At 41.9% G+C, this 19,268-nt stretch overlaps 1 protein-coding gene across 1 annotated transcript in view; it reads right to left on the bottom strand.

Annotated features, from left to right (window-relative positions):
- Positions 1-5,848, bottom strand: part of LOC124612511 (cystatin-like) — a 100,717-nt gene extending 94,869 nt beyond the window's left edge. The window contains exon 1 of the mRNA XM_047140757.1: positions 5,680-5,848. Coding sequence (XP_046996713.1) covers positions 5,680-5,763 — 84 coding nt within the window. The 5' untranslated portion in view covers positions 5,764-5,848. The remainder of the gene's footprint in view (positions 1-5,679) is intronic.
- Between the last annotated feature and the right edge of the window lie 13,420 nt (positions 5,849-19,268).

Consider the following 19,268-nt stretch of genomic DNA (forward strand, 5'->3'; position numbering starts at 1 on the left):
GACATAATAGCCGGAGTTTCCCGACAAAAACAAATGAGATTAACTGAAGTCATCACAAAACATCACATCCTTGGAACCGTCAGATGCTGGATGTACACAATCGAAGGGCAAAAACGAGGACTGCCTCACTCACAAATCACATATGGCTGCACGACAGAATTCCTCCTACAAATATCGACAAAATCATCAACCTACAAGCGTCAGTACTTGGACGACACGAAAACCGGAGTTGATGGCTATCCCAAATACAGAAGACGATCACCCAAAAACGGCGACTGCACAGCAAAAACACGAATAACGAGGCAGCGACGAACTGGAAACAGATAATCAATGGGTAGTACGGTGTAACACACTACTTTCCAAAATGTTCCAAACACATCAAATCGTAGAATACTGTAGTTCAGTGAAATTCATCAAAGGAAGTTGACATGGCAGTAGTTCAAATAGCCAAAGACGGTGAACAACAAAATAGAAACAACTAGATCCTCATCTACTAAATGGGACGATACATCAACAGTAAAGAAGCAGCATGGCGGATTTTCAGTGTTCCCATACGCGAATACGAACAAACTGTGCAACATCTATCAGTACATTGGAGAATGGACAGAGAGTTTACTCCACAAAAGACACTTCCAGAAACATTGCAAGCGAACCAACTGACCGCTTTTTACCATCTGTGCTAAAAGGATCCGTTCTCGAAAACATTATGCCTACTATATGTGTACCTCCCTACCTATTATACAGGGTGGTCCATTGATCGTGACCGGACCAAATCTCTCACGAAATAAGCGTCAAACGAAAAAACTACAAAGAACGAAGCTTGAAGGGGGAAACCAGATGGCGCTATGGTTGGTCCGCTGGATGGTGCTGCCATAGGTCAAACGGATATCAACTGCGTCTTTTTAAATAGGAACTCCCATTTTAATTACATATTCGTGTAGTACGTAAAGAAATATGAATGTTTTAGTTGGACCACTTTTTTCGCTTTGTGATAGATGGCAAGGGCAAGGGCGTACCCAGGTTCTGAACCGGGAGGGGGGGCAGGTCATACCAGTCTCAGGAAACAAGGACTCGATACAACATACAGTACTTCTTACTAAACAAAACAGTAAACCAGTGAAAAACTGCTTTTAATAAACATTTTAAATACAAGAATGCACTTGTACCATCCGAGAAAACATGCAGCATTTCTTATTAAATAAAACAGTAAACTAGTAAAAAACTGCGAATATCTTCTGCCCCTCGCTGGATACGCCCATGATAGATGGCGCTGTAATAGTCACAAACATGTGGCTCACAATTTTAGACGAACAGTTGGTAACATATAGTTTTTTTTAAAATTAAAATACAGAACGTAGGTACGTTTGAACATTTTATTTCGGTTGTTCCAATGTTACACATGTACCTTTGTGAACTTATCATTTCTGAGAACGCATGCTGTTACAGCGTTATTACTTGTAAATACCACATTAATGCAATAAATGCTCAAAATGATATCCGTCAACCTCAATGCATTTGGCGATACTTGTAACGACATTCCTGTCAACAGTGAGTGGTTCGCCTTCCGTTACGTTCGTACATGCATTGACAATGCGCTGACGCATGTTGTCAGGCGCTGTCGGTGGATCACGATAGCAAATATCCTTCAGCTTTCCGCACGAAAGAAATACTGGGACGTCAGATCCGGTGAACGTGCGGCCCATGATATGGTACTTCGACGACCAATCCACCTGTGATGAAATATGCTATTCAATACCGCTTCAACCGCACACGAGCTATGTGCCGGACATCTATCATGTTGGAAGTACATCGCCATTCTGTCATGCAGTGAGACATCTTGTAGTAACATCGGTAGAACGTTACGTAGGAAATCAGCATACATTGCACCATTTAGATTACCATCGATAAAATGGGGGCCATTTATCCTTCCTCCCATAATACCGCGCCATACATTAACCCGCCAAGGTCGCTGATGTTCCACTCGTCGCTGCCATCGTGGATTTTCCGTTGCCCAATATTGCATATTATGCCGGTTTACGTTACCGCTGTTGGTGAATGACGCTTCATCGATAATTAGAACGCGTGCAAAAAATCTGTCATCGTCCCGTAATTTCTCTTGTGCCCAGTGGGAGAACTGTACACGACGTTCATGTAATTCCTGGTGCATAGAAATATGGTACGGGTGCAATCGATGTTGATGTAGCATTCTCAACACCGACGTTTTTGAGATTCCCGATTCTCGCGCAATCTCTCTGCTACTGATGTGCGGATTAGCCGCGACAGCAGCTAAAACACCTACTTGGGCATCATCATTTGTTGCAGGTCTTGACGTTTCACATGTGACTGAACACATCCTGTTTCCTTGAATAACATAACTATCCGGCGAACAGTCCAGCCACTTGGATGGTGTCGTCCAGGATACCGAGCAGCATACATAGCACACACCCGTTTGGCATTTTGATCACAATAGCTATACATCAACACTATATCGACGATTTCTGGAATTGGTAAACGGTCCATTTTAACACGGGTAATGTATCACGACGCAAATACTGTCCGCACTGGCGGAATGTTACGTGATACCTCGTACTTATACGTTTGTGACTATTACAGCGCCATCTATCACAAAGCGAAAGAAGTGGTCTAGCTAAAACATATTGCTTTACGTACTACACGAATATGTAATAAAAAATGGGGGTTCGTATTTTAAAAAACGCAGTAGATATCCGTTTGACCTATGGCAGCCCCATCTAGCGGGGCAACCATAGCGCCATCTGGTTTCCCCCTTCAAGCTAGAAGAGTTTCGTTCTTTGTAGTTTTTTCGTTTGATGCTTATTTCGTGAGATATATGGACCGGTCACTATCAATGGACCACCCTAAATGTGGAGCACAACAAGAAAAATCTTTCAACGACGGAAACAAGGAATTCCAGTAGATCATTCAAGATCATGAAAACTGGCGCACTAGGCCGAGTATACTCCGTACATCCGAACAATACAGAATGTTTCTATCTCCAGATGCTGCTACATGACATACGGAGACCAAAACGTTTCACAGATCTCAAGATTGTTGACGGTTACCTGTAACAGACGTGCAGAGAAGCATGCCTATGCTTAGTACTATTGGGAAACGACAACCACTGGGAATTAAGACTACAAGAAGCCTTACTCACAGCCTCAGCTGAACAAATGAGATAATTATTCGCCCTAATTCTAACAGCATGTAACCCATCGAAACCAAAACAGCTATGGGACTTCTTCAAAGAGTGTACGAATCCGACAAGCTCATCATGAGCTGACCAACGAATTCAATGACATCTTCAATTAAACATTCATTCGCTTAGAAGGCAAATGTTTAGCAACAAACAAACAGATCTTTAGTACAACTTGAGATGCAAGCACCACGAAAAGATGCTATCAGTGTGCTAAACTTCGAAATTACAAAGGAAAAAATTTGCAATATCAACAAGCTACTTTAATACGTTGCACACAACAAACCACTCCTCAATGACAACCAAAAGGAAATTTACAATCTTATCAAGAATTATGTACTTGGACGCACCAGACGGCACCGAAAAAATGTTTCCAATAAATCTATTGCTGGCGGAAATACGTGCAAAACAACACGTCGCTCGTGCACTGCCATCATCCGGTATTGCAGCCACACTTTCGGAAGGAGGACAAACTGCCCGTTCCGCCCTACAACTAGCGTTGAATACAGCCGAAGAACAGTTCCCGATATGTAAAGTTTCAAGAGCAAGTGGACGGGGTGAACTTCTAAAGCAAGCTAAAATTATCTTCTGGGACGAATGCACAATTGCACATAAAAAAACTCTCGAAGCCATAGACAGAACATTACAAGACTTGCGAGGAATCTCTGAAGTGATGGGAGGAGAGTTAATCATACTCTCAGGAGACTTTCGGCAAACACTTCCAGTTATCCCCAAGACGATACCAGTAGACGAGATCAATTCATGCTTAAAAAAAGTCACATCTCTGGCCACGCTTACAAATATTAGGACTAAGAAAAAGTATGAGAGCTGAACTATCGAAAGACGAAACAACAGCGCATTTTGCTCAACTTTTATAAACAGCCGAAGACACACATCCTATTGACCAGACGACAGGCCTCGTTAAACTCAACAGCGACTTCTGCAACATAGCCGCTGCTGAAAACGAGCTCGTCGACCAAATTTATCCAAATAATGTTCACAATTATACCAATACGGACTGGCTATTTTAAAGGGCAGTTTTGGCAACTAAAAACCACTGTCGACAATATCAACTTTAATATTCAAAAGAAAATTCCCGGTGAAGAGAGAATATACAAATCGATCGACACGATGTCAAACGTTGAAGAAAGTGTTAACTTCCCCACAGAATTTGTAAACTCTTTGCAAATACCAGGAATACCATTACACCGCTTTCGACATAATATTGTATCTCCGTTCATACTACTCAGAAATCTAAACTCACCAAAACTATGTAATGGAACAAGTATGAATATCACACAGCTATCGAATAACATCATTGCAGCTGAACTTAAGATTGGAAAGTACAAACGACACACATTATTTATCCCAAGAATACCACTGATCTCTACTGAACTGCCATTCTAATTTAAGATTCTGCAATTTCCAATCAAATTAGTCTACAGTTTTACAGTTAAGGAAGCGCAAGGACAAACTTTAAATATTGCGGCATCGACATCAAAGACTCATGTTTCTCTCATGGTCTACTAAATGTATCTTGCTCTCGAGTAGAACATTCGAAAAAACTGTGCGTATAAACCCAAGATAACAAAATGAAAATTGTTGTTTGTAAACAAGTAGTGTAAATAGCTAGAATATGATTTCAATAAAAAATGTTACCTCTTATACTTTAACAAGTGCTGTAAATAGTTAGAATACGTATTCAACTTTTTTTTACCTCTCATATTCACAGTTTCTCCTTTTATTTCATCTACCACACATTCTCGTATCTCCTCCCTAAGCGAAGCTGGGTACCCCAACTAGTATAATTATAAGCAATAAAAAATAAAACAGAAAACTAGAAATATCTGTGGAGTTTTGTTATTAAAAAGGATGAAATACTTTGCATGTAATTTTTCGGTTTGAACCGAACTAAACCTACACACATGTATCAATTTAAATTTGTTTAACCACCTTTAATCATCATACATGCTAGTGATGTTGACACAGGTTGAAACGTAAATAATGCACCCAATTAAAGACAGCAACTCATGTTAGCCAACAATGAAATGCCGCACAGGTGGTAAGTAAAGATAAAACCAAACAAATTTATAAACAACGAGTCAAAATGTAAGGTCTTCTTGCATGACTCACAGATTCTCAATTGACTAACTTTCGTTTTGTAAAGGCGATTTTGAACGCCTTTTTGACAGTCTTTACTGAAACTGCGTGTGAAGGAAGTGTACTAAAAAGTTTAATGTCCAGTTATAAATAATTATTTTGTTTTTCCTAAGTCGACGAACGACATGTAAACTTTATTTTTCTCGTTTTTACCTCGAACCAAATAATTAATAAAACATATATAAAGCTTGCAACTTTAACTCCCTTTTCATTTTCTTGTTCATCCACATTCAACGTTGTTTCCTACATATTTGCTAGTAACGTAAGAAAAAATATTGTATATCGATTTCTAAAATTTTTGTACTTACTTCTGTCACATTACAGGTATATGGAGGGTGTGCATTTACCGAAATGCATAAACAGTATAACACCAGAAAATAAACTAGTTTCATGGTCGAAAGATTTACAGCGGCAGCAGCGCAGCAACACAATTTCCTTTTGCTGTACTCGTAACGACTAACGATACGAACAAGGCGCCGCTAGTATTATAGTGTGTCATTGGCGGTGACGTTGCGATAGTAGGGTTCGAGGTCGGGGGGGGGGGGGGGGGGGCGGGGGGGTCTTGACAGCAGCTGAGCGGCCATTGACTTCTTATTACCTTCGCCTCGATGGCGTTGAAACTACACGGCATGCCTGGTAATTTTGTGTATGTAAAACGATGCGCGAGATTTTACCGAAGAAAATTATCCTGCCAATTGCACAGCAGCCGGAATGAAAACAAACAAGATGGCGAAAACTTTCACAAGATTACGAAGAAGGAGGTTAAAACCATCAGTGTTGTCGCTCTGCAACTAGTTACACAAAGATAGAAAAATTACTCGGAAATGAATACTGTTCATTAATTTTTTTGCCGTTACAAAGATGGGTACAGCGCGTAAAGAATGATTTCTTACAGGCCCCTGTGCGAACTTGCAGTAGTAAGTTCCGGTTCTCTGTCTTTAGCGGCGCATTTGTGCCTGGAAAATATTTATCGATTTTACTCTGAAGATAATTATTTTCTTCTTTCTTCACGCGAGATATTTACTCACATTTTTGTTAACTGAGATGTTTAACCATTTATCGAACTGCTGCACGAAGGAAACATGTCACGTAAGAAATTCACGTCGTCCATCTTTGCGCACGCTCCACGCCTCCTGTCGTTCTCATTCTTCTGCCTCTGGGAAACGGAGTGAGTGAAAAGTGATTGACTGTGTGGCCCTGTACGAGACCTAGTGTCCTTTATTTTCCCTTGCTGGTTCTTATGCGAGATGACCGTTGGCTACAACAGAACCATTCAGCACTATCAAATGCTGCTTCTCAATAGCGTTTTGTCAAACGACCGTCTTCTAACACTACAAGGATTCCCTTCTAAGTTCACAGAGTACTTCCGTAACACACTTGTACTACCGAACCGAGCAGTATGAAATGTAGCAACACGCCTATGAACAGCTTCGATGTCTTCCTTCACTCCGACTTGCTGGGGTCCACAAACACTCTTAACAAGACGGTGTCCAAAAGTGGGTCGCACCTATGTTTTGTACACGGTGTCCCTTATAATATGTAGATGTTAACACTCTCCCAGAAAGCTACCAAAAATTCGCAGTCGTTCATCGCCGTCTCTAAAGCCGAATCTGTGTACCTACTCGTTCCATTTTTTTTTTCGTAATCTTACTCCCAGATAGTTAACCGACTTGCCAATAATACTTCAAAAATTGCTGTTCACACAGCTCGCCAGAACGCCTGTTACGTAAGCGAGAATACCGGCAATAGCGTTGGCCAGCGGCTCATACACGTAGTGTACGCTAATGTTGTGCAACGATTTGAATTTTTTCCTACAGCGCTCGATAAAAAGTGCAGTATTCAGTATGGTTTTAAATTATGAACGACGAAGAAGCTGCTGCTGTGGCAGTTGCTCTACTTGAGGTTCAATGAGATAAATGTCAATCAGAATATTTCACTTGCTGGTGCAACATCTGATCTGCACAGCGAAAACGCTATCCTTGTTCGTAAGGAATTCTTGTAAAAGGTTTTTCCTTGTAGCTGTAGGCTATCGCCTCTGTACTTAGTGAACAACAACGCAGAAGGGTAATGCTTATGTTTCCGGTTTATACAGGGTGTTACAAAAAGGTACGGCCAAACTTTCAGGAAACATTCCTCACACAAATAAAGAAAAGATGTTATGTGGACATGTGTCCGGAAACGCTTAATTTCCATGTTAGAACTCATTTTAGTTTCGTCAGTATGTACTGTACTTCCTCGATTCACCGCCAGTTGGCCCAATTGAAGGAAGGTAATGTTGACTTCGGTGTTTGTGTTGACATGCGACTCATTGCTCTACAGTATTAGCATCAAGCACATCAGTACGTAGCATCAACAGGTTAGTGTTCATCACGATCGTGTTTTTGCAGTCAGTGCAATGTTTACAAATGCGGAGTTGGCAGATGCCCATTTGATGTATGGATTAGCACGGGGCAATATCCGTGGCGCGGTACGTTTGTATCGAGACAGATTTCCAGAACGAAGGTGTCCCGACAGGAAGACGTTCGAAGCAATTGATCGGCGTCTTAGGGAGCAGCACGGAACATTCCAGCCTATGACTCGCGACTGGGGAAGACCTACAACGACGAGGACACCTGCAAAGGACGAGGCAATTCTTCGTGCAGTGGCGATAACCCTAATGTCAGCGTCAGAGAAGTTGCTGCTGTACAAGGTAACGTTGACGAAGTCACTATATGGAGAGTGCTACGGGAGAAACAGTTGTTTCCGTTCCATGTACAGCGCGTGCAGGCACTATCAGCAGCTGATTGGCCTTTACGGGTACACTTCTGCGAATGGTTCATCCAACAATGTGTCAATCCCCATTCCAGTGCAAATGTTCTCTTTACGGATGAGGCATCATTCCAACGTGATCAAATTGTAAATTTTCACAATCAACATGTGTGGGCTGACGAGAATCCGCACGCAATTGTGCAATCACGTCATCAACACAGATTTTCTGTGAACGTTTGGGCAGGCATTGTTGGTGATGTCTTGATTGGGCCCCATGTTCTTCCACTTACGCTCAATGGAGCACGTTATCATGATTTCATACGAGATACTCTACCTGTGCTGCTAGAACATGTGCCTTTACAAGTACGACACAACATGTGGTTCATGCACGATGGAGCTCCTGCACATTTCAGTCGAAGTGTTCGTACGCTTCTCAACAACAGATTCGGTGACCGATGGATTGGTAGAGGCGGACCAATTCCACGGCCTCCACGCTCTCCTGACCTCAACCCTCTTGACTTTCATTTATGGGGGCATTTGAAAGCTCTTGTCTGCGCAACCCCGGTACCAAATGTAGAGATTCTTCGTGCTCGTATTGTGGACGGCTGTGATACAATATGCCATTCTCCAGGGCTGCATCAGCGCATCAGGGATTCCATGCGACGGAGGGTGGATGCATGTACCCTCGCTAACGGAGGACATTTTGAACATTTCCTGTAACAAAGTGTTTGAAGTCACGCTGGTACGTTCTGTTGCTGTGTGTTTCCATTCCATGATTAATGTGATTTGAAGAGAAGTAATAAAATGAGCTCTAACACGGAAAATAAGCGTTTCCGGACACATGTCCACATAACATATTTTCTTTCGTTGTGTGTGAGGAATGTTTCCTGAAAGTTTGGCCGTACCTTTTTGTAACACCCTGTATATTTATCTGCTCTAACATCCCACAATGGCTACAATGATTTGCGCGTTTCGATGCACTCTAGTATGAATGATCTTTCTTCTTGTTCTGAACTCTTTTCAATAGATAAACACAACACTCAAGACAAAGAACCATGGGGTCAATTCTAGTGTCCGATCCCATTCGTCGGCTATGAGCAAAGACGTCTTACCTAGGACAGAGACGCTACACAGAGGCAATCTTTGAAAACAACTGATCATACTCGTGAACAAACGAATGTAACATAGATGAAGTTACAATAACAATCCACGTGATTAATTACTTAGTGATAAATTATATCGAAAAGAACGGAAGGTAACGAAAATAAATAAGAACACAAAACGAAAAGTATACGTGTATGAATAAATTATTATCGTAATTTATTCGCGTAAGAAAAGCACAGAGAACCTTTAAATCCATTACAGTAGAGCGCATGATGAAGACGTAACATTGTGAAATAGCGTTAATTTTTAATAATAATTATTGAATCTCACAGATGTAGAACACAAGTAACGAAAATTCGCAAGAAGTAGGGTCTAAAGAATATTGTAATCAGTTCAAATGGCTCTGAGCACTATGGGACTTAACATCTATGGTCATCAGTCGCCTAGAACTTAGAACTACTTAAACCTAACTAACCTAAGGACATCACACAACACCCAGCCATCACGAGGCAGAGAAAATCCCTGACCCCGCAGGGAATCGAACCCGGGAACCCGTGCGTGGGAAGCGAGAACGCTACCGCACGACCACGAGACGCGGGCTGTAATCGGTAACTAGGATTAGGCTCTAGAGGTCAGTTCCTGTTACCGATTCCAACCATTCCACGATTCGTTATTTAGACAGTTTTAACAACAAGTGTGCGCATAAAGTGTTACATGATTTCTACATTTGATATTACTCTCTTCACCACTAAGAAACAAAAAGTTGGAATCTTTATCTACAATATCTGTTACTTTTTCGTAGTACTTCTGATATCAATAAGAAATATAGAAATCCTACAAAAACCTAACATCAAAATTATGAACCACTGAATAGTTACCGATTCCAATTTTTGTTATACCAATACACTAGTTTTAAAGAGCAATAAAAATGTAGGAATGCTAGTACGTTTCAGATCATACAACTCCTGCAAAAGTAACTTACATATGAATCATGAAACGGTTGGAATTGGTAACTGGAATTTTCCTGTAGAGGTTAATTATAGTTGATTCCAATATTCGTTACTTTCAGTGGATTTTCGGGAGTTGTGTACTGGCTTTTCTTCTAGAATTCAGCGTGTCGGTCTCTCAACATTTCATGCTTCTGTTTCGTATTTGTTGTCATTCATTTCATTTTCCCGTTTTTCTGTTACATTTTAGTTTCTCCTCGTCCAGAACCCCAACTTTCCTGCTCTTCTCCCGCTAGAGTCAATAGTTAAGGCTAAAATGAACGGTATTTTATAATAGTATGACTTCACCATCGCTTTACTGTAATGCAATTTAAAGGTTGTCTGTGCTTCTCTACTCACATGAACGACGGGAATAATTCTTATCAGACATGAAAATTTGTTTTTAATTCTTGTTCTTATTTGTTTTCGTTATCTGCAATTCGTTCATAAAACAGGGTGTCCCACTTAAAACTACCTGATTTCAAAGAACCTGGGAAAAATAACACAGTGGATACGACAATGAAAAATGCACTACATTGTAGAGCATCTCAAAGAATTTATTTATTTATCATCAATACACCTCTACATGTGAATCATTTGTAGCACGAAGAATATCAAGTCTATGTTTAAAAAAATGGTTCAAATGGCTCTGAGCACTATGGGACTTAACAGCTGTGGTCATCAGTCCCCTAGAACTTAGAACTACTTAAACCAACTAACCTAAGGACATCACACACATCCATGCCCGAGACAGGATTCGAACCTGCGACTGTAGCGGTCACGCGGTTCCAGACTGAGTCTATGTTCAATTTCTTGCCAAGTTCTTTGTAACATTTTCCACGTTGGGATTCGATTTTGATGTAGCAACGCTGGACATTACGTGTAATACAACATGACTCGGTTTCAGCTTCAATTTTAGAACTGAATTACACATGACACAACTACGCCAACAAACTAACACATAAACGGCCGTCACGCCAAGTCTCGCTCACAATAAACATGAATTTCAACTTGATCAAGTCACAGTAACGGTTGCGCATACACAGTTTGCAGGATTTTTGAAACCACCCTCGCAGTAGACATCTTTTGGCCAGGAATGCTCTTTTTCTCTGCGCTATGCCGTTTCTCATATCATAATTTCTTCGTCTGTCATTCGCAATTTTTCATTGAAGTTGACAGAATTTCATCACTTCATCTATTACGTGGTGCCCAGTTTTGATATTAAGTCTATCGCTAATGCCAATTCTTCTGTAGAGCGTTCATCCTCTCAAACTGGGGAACAATCAAGAATGGGGTGCCGCTGTTCTTAATATATATTAATGACTTGTCATTCTATATTCACGAAGATGCAAAGCTGGTACTTTTTGCCGATGGTACAAGTATAGCTGGCACCCTGACAGACAAGAATTAACTGGTGAAATTGTAAACGATGATTTTCAGAAAATCATTAAGTGGTTCTCTGCAAATGGACTCTCATTAAACTTTGACAAAACACGTATATACAGTTCCACACAGTAAATGGAATGACCCCATTAATAAATATAGACTTCGATCAGAAATCGGTAGCTAAGGTAGAATATTCAAAATTTCTAGGTGTATGCATTGATGAGGGTTTGAACTGGAAAAAACACATTGAGGATCTGCTGAAACGTTTGAGTTCAGCTACTTATGCTATTAGGGTCATTGCAAATTTTCGCGATATACACTCCTGGAAATTGAAATAAGAACACCGTGAATTCATTGTCCCAGGAAGGGGAAACTTTATTGACACATTCCTGGGGTCAGATACATCACATGATCACACTGACAGACCCACAGGCACATAGACACAGGCAACAGAGCATGCACAATGTCGGCACTAGTACAGTGTGTATCCACCTTTCGCAGCAATGCAGGCTGCTATTCTCCCATGGAGACGATCGTAGAGATGCTGGATGTAGTCCTGTGGAACGGCTTGCCATGCCATTTCCACCTGGCGCCTCACTTGGACCAGCATTCGTGCTGGACGTGCAGACCGCGTGAGGCGACGCTTCATCCAGTCCCAAACATGCTCAATGGGGGACAGATCCGGAGATCTTGCTGGCCAGGGTAGTTGACTTACACCTTCTAGAGCACGTTGGGTGGCACGGGATACATGCGGACGTGCATTGTCCTGTTGGAACAGCAAGTTCCCTTGCCGGTCTAGGAATGGCAGAACAATGGGTTCGATGACGGTTTGGATGTACCGTGCACTATTCAGTGTGCCCTCGACGATCACCAGTGGTGTACGGTCAGTGTAGGAGATCGCCCCCCACACCATGATGCCGGGTGTTGGCCCTGTGTGCCTCGGTCGTATGCAGTCCTGATTGTGGCGCTCACCTGCACGGCGCCAAACACGCATAAGACCATCATTGGCACCAAGGCAGAAGCGACTCTCATCGCTGAAGACGACACGTCTCCATTCGTCCCTCCATTCACGCCTGTCGCGACACCACTGGAGGCGGGCTGCACGATGTTGGGGCGTGAGCGGAAGACGGCCTAACGGTGTGCGGGACCGTAGCCCAGCTTCATGGGGATGGTTGCGAATGGTCCTCGCCGATACCCCAGGAGCAACAGTGTCCCTAATTTGCTGGGAAGTGGCGGTGCGGTCCCCTACGGCACTGCGTAGGATCCTACGGTCTTGGCGTGCATCCGTGCGTCGCTGCGGTCCGGTCCCAGGTCGACGGGCACGTGCACCTTCCGCCGACCACTGGCGACAACATCGATGTACTGTGGAGACCCCACGCCCCACGTGTTGAGCAATTCGGCGGTACGTCCACCCGGCCTCCCGCATGCCAACTATACGCCCTCACTCAAAGTCCGTCAACTGCACATACGGTTCACGTCCACGCTGTCGCGGCATGCTACCAGTGTTAAAGACTGCGATGGAGCTCCGTATGCCACGGCAAACTGGCTGACACTGACGGCGGCGGTGCACAAATGCTGCGCAGCTAGCGCCATTTAACGGCCAACACCGCGGTTCCTGGTGTGTCCGCTGTGCCGTGCGTGTGATCATTGCTTGTACAGCCCTCTCGCAGTGTCCGGAGCAAGTATGGTGGGTCTGACACACCGGTGTCAATGTGTTCTTTTTTCCATTTCCAGGAGTGTACATCTGAGTAAATTAGCTTACCACGCCTATTTTCATTCTCTGTTTTCGTATAGCATCATATTCTGGGGTAACTCATAATTGAGTAAAAGAGTGTTAATTGTACAAAAGCGTGTAATCAGAATAATTGCTGGAGCTTATCCTGCAGACACTTATTAAAAGAGCTAGAAATCTTCACTGTAGCCTCACAATATATACATTCACTTACGAAATTTGTTATTAACAATCCGAACGAATTCAAAAGTAATAGCAGTGTACATGGCTACAACACTAGGAGAAAGGGTGATCTTCACTACTCAAGGTTAAATCTAACTTTGGCTCAGAAGGGGGTAAATTATGTTGCCACAAAAGTCTTTGGTCACTTACCTAATAGCATGAAAAGTCTGACAGATAGCCATATAGCATTTAAAAGGAAATTAAAAGAATTTCTTAATGGCAACTCCCTCTACTCATTAGATGAATTTTTGGATATAGTAAGTGGGTAATTTCCCAACCTCCACAAAAATAATTATTGAGTGTCATGTAATATTTTGTCTGATGTAATATCTTGTATAGACACCTTTTATTAACCTGACACGTTCCACATCATTACGAAGTGTCGTATTCATGATCTATGGAACAAGTACTAATCTAATCTAATCTCTTGAACAGGTCCTGTAACTCTAGCGCCATCACCGATTGATGACGCTTTTGTCCTGTTTGAAAGTGAGGAAGAGCTACAGGACTTGTTCAGTGAATCTTACATGGTGAGTCAAAAATGACTTTACAGTTTTGGAATCATATAGATATTTATTGAGATAATTTACAGAATCGATAGATATGTCAATTTGTAGCAAACAACCTCAAGTTTCCAATGAAAGTGTCAAGTGTCATTTTGGTTCGTTGTGACTACCATTTGCGATGCAGCAAACATCTCACCGGTAATCAATTTCTTCCCGCACTTGTTGCAGCAAATCGGGCGTACCTTATGCAACGGCAGCGAAGATAAATTGTTTGATAGGGGAGGAACGCACACAGCTCAGAGGAAGAAATCCGGTGGCGTCAAGTATGGGGAGCTACATGGCCATGCAAGTTCCCCTTCAGGGCCAGATCACCGACCTAGGAAGCGGTTATCGAGAACACCTCGAACTTCCGTGAGGAAATGATGTGGTGAATCCTCCTGCTGGTAGTAAACTACTCCATCTCAGTAATCTCCTACGGAATTAACAAGTTTTCAAACACCTCCAGATATACAACACCAGTGATAGTTTTCTACATGAAGAAGAAAGTGAAAGTAGCCATTTACCTTGCACTACGCTGGTGCTCCTGGTGGCGGAATGGAGTACTGATGCACTACATGGATCAAACTTGAAACTGTTTTCTACAAAATGACCCATCTACCGATTCTGTAAGTTATCTCTATAAATTTCTGTATCATTCAAAAGTTGTAAAGATCTTTTTGACTTTCCATATACAGTCGACGTAGTTCGTAGTGGTCCTGTGGTAAATTTCTTATCCTGAACACAAGAACACTCGAGATCGAATTTCGAATGGAACACGGAAAATTTCAGTCCCCGAAATGAAGTCGAATTCAAAGACCTCCAACCTGCCATGGAGTTACGCGAAATTATTATTATTATTATTATTATTATTACTATTATTACTGGATGTTCCCTATAGCTGCGCTCACATATTAATAATTTTGTTACGATAATTTACGATGAGGAAGTAGGCTATTGTACGTGCAATAATATCAACTGCTCTCACGTGTCTACCTGTTCAGATAAGCATGGCTCTGATGTGTGAAGGGGTGTGGGCAGCAGCATACATCTATGCATCGTGCTATTGAAGCAGCTATACATCATAGAAAGTCTACATTATGCAAAAGTCAATAATTTTTTAACATGATTTATGATTACTATTGCAAATATTGGGCTTCTTAGTAATGTACATGTTTTATAAAGTGACAGGAAAATGACCTGACACCCCATCCCCCGAACTGGAGAATCATTTGATTTTGGTTCAAGGTTGTCTTTGCCTAGATTGGCTTTCTTTCTGGACTTCGGAGACCAGTCTTCCCCTTTCTTCCAGTTCTTCTGCAGCTCAGATGGCTTCTTGGGCACCGTCGACCATTTCTTGAAGATAGTTCCTATGGTTTATCCATCGCTGAAACGCAAGAGTCTCTTCAGTCTCCAAAATCATTGAGTGTCTTCACCTCAAATCCTGGCAAGAGACCCTTATACGGTGCTACCAGGTGGGCCCACCCTTTACCTTGCTTTGTGACAGTGGAGCCTAGTATCCCAATGTTGGGTCCAGATTGGCTAATTTAAGGTGGTTGTTCTTATGGACAAAAATGTATGTGCATTGTATTTATTAAGGAACCGCCTTGCTGGAATCACAACTGTCGAAAAAAATAAATAAATCAAAGTAAAAGTCTTTAGACTATTAATCTTGAAGACGGTAGCTGAAACAAAAGTTCCTGAAGTTGGACAGGTATAACTTGTTAAAAAAAAAATTAAATTAAAAAAATAAAAAATAAAAATAAATGTTGGCGTAAACTTACCTTCTTTTCGTTGCTCCACTGCAGTTGATTTTACCTGAAAATTTCTTGAGCATGGTTCTCCAATAATGTGAAAGGTCAAAAAGTGATCCAAGTGTACTCAGATTAAGAACTCTGAATGTTGTTTACTTCTTGACTTGACGATATGTCACACACCACAGCTCAAAATCTCACATTGTACTGGCCCTCTCTCGCTGAGTTATATTCACATTTATAAATATTAGTATAGTTTGTACGGCCAACGCAGTAAGTAAGTATAATTTGTTATTGATAGTCATTCTACGTCGCAGGTTCGAATCCTGCCTCGGGCTTGGATGTGTGTGATGTCCTTAGGTTAGTTAGGTTTAAGTAGTTCTAAGTTCTAGGGGATTGATGACCTCAGATGTTAAGTCCCTAAGTGCTCAGAGCCATTGGAACGTTATTGATAGTCATCACTCAGAATTTTAATCCTACTCTTGAATCTTGCTTTTATTTATTTCATTACTTCTTCGAAATACTGATTGAAGAGTTGTGAAGATAAAATGAATTCCTGTCTCACGCGCTTTTAATACGAAACATCTCTCTCGGTCTTCCATCTTAATGCGTCCTCTCACGGAACGTGAAAACGCACGTGGACGAGGAGCTGGTGACGTCACAGAGTGGAATTCCACGTTCAAGTACACTACGGAGAGTGAAACAAATAATCTGAAACTTCAGATTTTGCCTCGTGGACAGGAATGTGGCCAATGACATGCGACATCGTTTTACATCAGAAACAGAACAATGGAATCGCCATATTGTACGGCGTTAAACATGGTATTTGGTGCGTTTTCTTTATGAAAATGAGTTCATTGTTTGAATAGAAGCTGTTTCAGAGCGTCAGTAAATTGAAGGTCTCTCGGGAACGCGTCGTTTTAACTACAATTTGTTATAATAAAATGAAACTACGTTCCTGTATGCCAAGGCTTCGTGTAGTCAATTTTTTTTTTTTTTTTTTTTTGGTGTTACAATTTCTGTGCTATGGAAGTATACCGTTTCAATGCTGCTGCGCAATGATGATCTATCAAAGGCGCGTATTTTTGGTACAATTTTCATGTTAATATCAAATAATGACATTTGTAGATACAGTCTTTAGACATTGTATGCCATATATGGACACCTGGTTACAACGTCGAAGCTGTAGCGCTGTTGATGAGGTATGAAGAGAAAGGTTGAAGAATAGCGTCTACCTCGTTCTAATTTTTTTTTTCACGTTTCAGTTTCTTAAGGATTCTGGGCCGTCCTTATTCATTTAATAGAAGCATTTTTTTCGAATGTACAAGATATTTAACGCAAATAATGTATTTACTGTTATTCTTGTTGCAAAGGCAAAAATCTTAATGTCACTGTCAGCAAATGTCTTAAAGTAAACAGAAGTACTTTTTGTTACGCTGAAACTTTCTGTAAAATATACATAACCATCTTTGGGTTTATGGACTGACTTAAGTTTGTATCTTGCCACTAAATTTCTTTTCCATTGATGGTGAGCAGCTTCGAAAAAATCTCTTACATTCGAATGAAACAACGAAATGAATCACGGGCTTGACATCTACATGATGTAGTACGTTATTTCTGAGTGTTGGTAGTCAATGCAACATCCAGAAAATGGGTATTATGCACACACAAACTGACGTTAGACGCTATATCTTAACTATATTCAATTTAAAACCGAAAATGGGACGAAAATTCAGTTGAGTTCAATTTCTGCTAATAGGTATCTCAGATTGCTGTTCCATATTATGTAATACTCCTCTGCCAGCAAGTCGCTGTTCAAGCCATCAACAAGTCGGGAATCTTCTTCGCGTTTTTCTCCGCTGTTCTTCGACAATTGCTAACAGAGTTAATGGAGCTGTTTTACGCGCATCCATTTTCGTCACCAAACTACCGTATGTGGTTTGCGAGCCAAACAAAGCTGACAAGGGCCGCTGGAGAGCGCTGAGAGAGCGAATCACGTTAGCCAGCTCATTCCGTGTGCCGATGACTCTCTCTCGTGAAGTCCGATGTCTCGTCCTCGTCCAGGTCAACGTTAGTTGCTTCGTCCCATATGAGGATGGCTTTATTGTTCTCTCGTTGTTGTTACAATTATATATTGTATATTACTTGCCTTTCTCTATTCCGTGCACTTATATACTGCTCTGAGCATATGAAATATCTTACACCACTTTATATGGTCGAACACATAGTCCCGGTCGGCACGTACTGTATTCCGTAACGTAAGGACCGAGGTCTGACAACTAATACAGGTGTATTACCTATCTCGGAGGTCTACTTTTTGTGTCTTGAGTGTACCTGTGACTGTGGCCATAATGGGCTAGGGCATAGAGTGGTGCCATCTTTGCGTTGAATGATGATTCGAGAGTTATTAATTCGTTCATTCATAGCTTGTTTACATATCTATTGCTACCTAGGAATTGAAGGAAACACTAACTTTTTATTGTGTATAAAATAGCTCCTATACTTACTATAAATTAAAATCCCCACCACCTATTCCTGCAGTGTTGGAATGTGCGGGCTCTTTCATTCGAGGTAATCAATGGATCACAATCAAATGCCTCGTTGCTCAAATGGATGTGGCTTTGGTAACGGTGATATACTCCTCCACCAGTGGGGATACTCAAAGATGTGTACTAACTGGGTTCGTCGGCACCTAAGACAATCGTAAAGAGCAACGAAGGACCATCTGTGCAGGAATTGCTTGCACATTACAAGGCGCTGAAACATGGGTTCATGACTTCGAATTGGAAATAAAACATCTATTCACGGAGTGGTGCTACACTCTTCACCTCCAAAACGTAGCGTATCAACTGCATTCGGTCAAAAAGTAGACCAGAGCAGAAGTGATTTGCAGCAGAGCCAGCCGCAGGCAGGCAAGGGTGATATGCGCTGTGAAGCAAAACACGGCCGACAGACATTGCGAAGCAAAGCAAAGTGGGTGCAGTATAGCGACAGCCGATGCTGCAATACGCCAGCGGAAGGACAGAAGCCTTTCCTCATTTGTCACCACGGAAGTGTTTGGAGTGTGTGCCTTAAGCCCTAAACGAACATTTTCTGGAGTGTATAAGTAGTCAGCTTTTCATGTACTAAAATATTCTCATCTGAGTATCACAGCCTACACCTCAAGCCAGTGACACCTGGAGCGACGTACTGAAAGTCAGTACAGGTCCACTGTTCGACCAATGTTAGGGCAGCCTGCCCTGACTCATGAAAGATGAAAGCAGCAAGCAGCTGCCGCCGGAGCAGAGGGTTATCTGCTCACTGTGGGTGGGTGGGGGGGGGGGGGCGGGGGGGTGAAGGTCACGGCCACTTCTGCGGAACTGTCAGCTGCGCTGCCGCGCTATCATCACGGCCGCCTCCACAGACGTCACTGACAGCTGCATT

Source organism: Schistocerca americana, chromosome 4 (assembly GCF_021461395.2).
Source record: "Schistocerca americana isolate TAMUIC-IGC-003095 chromosome 4, iqSchAmer2.1, whole genome shotgun sequence".
NCBI classification, from domain to species: domain Eukaryota; kingdom Metazoa; phylum Arthropoda; class Insecta; order Orthoptera; family Acrididae; genus Schistocerca; species Schistocerca americana.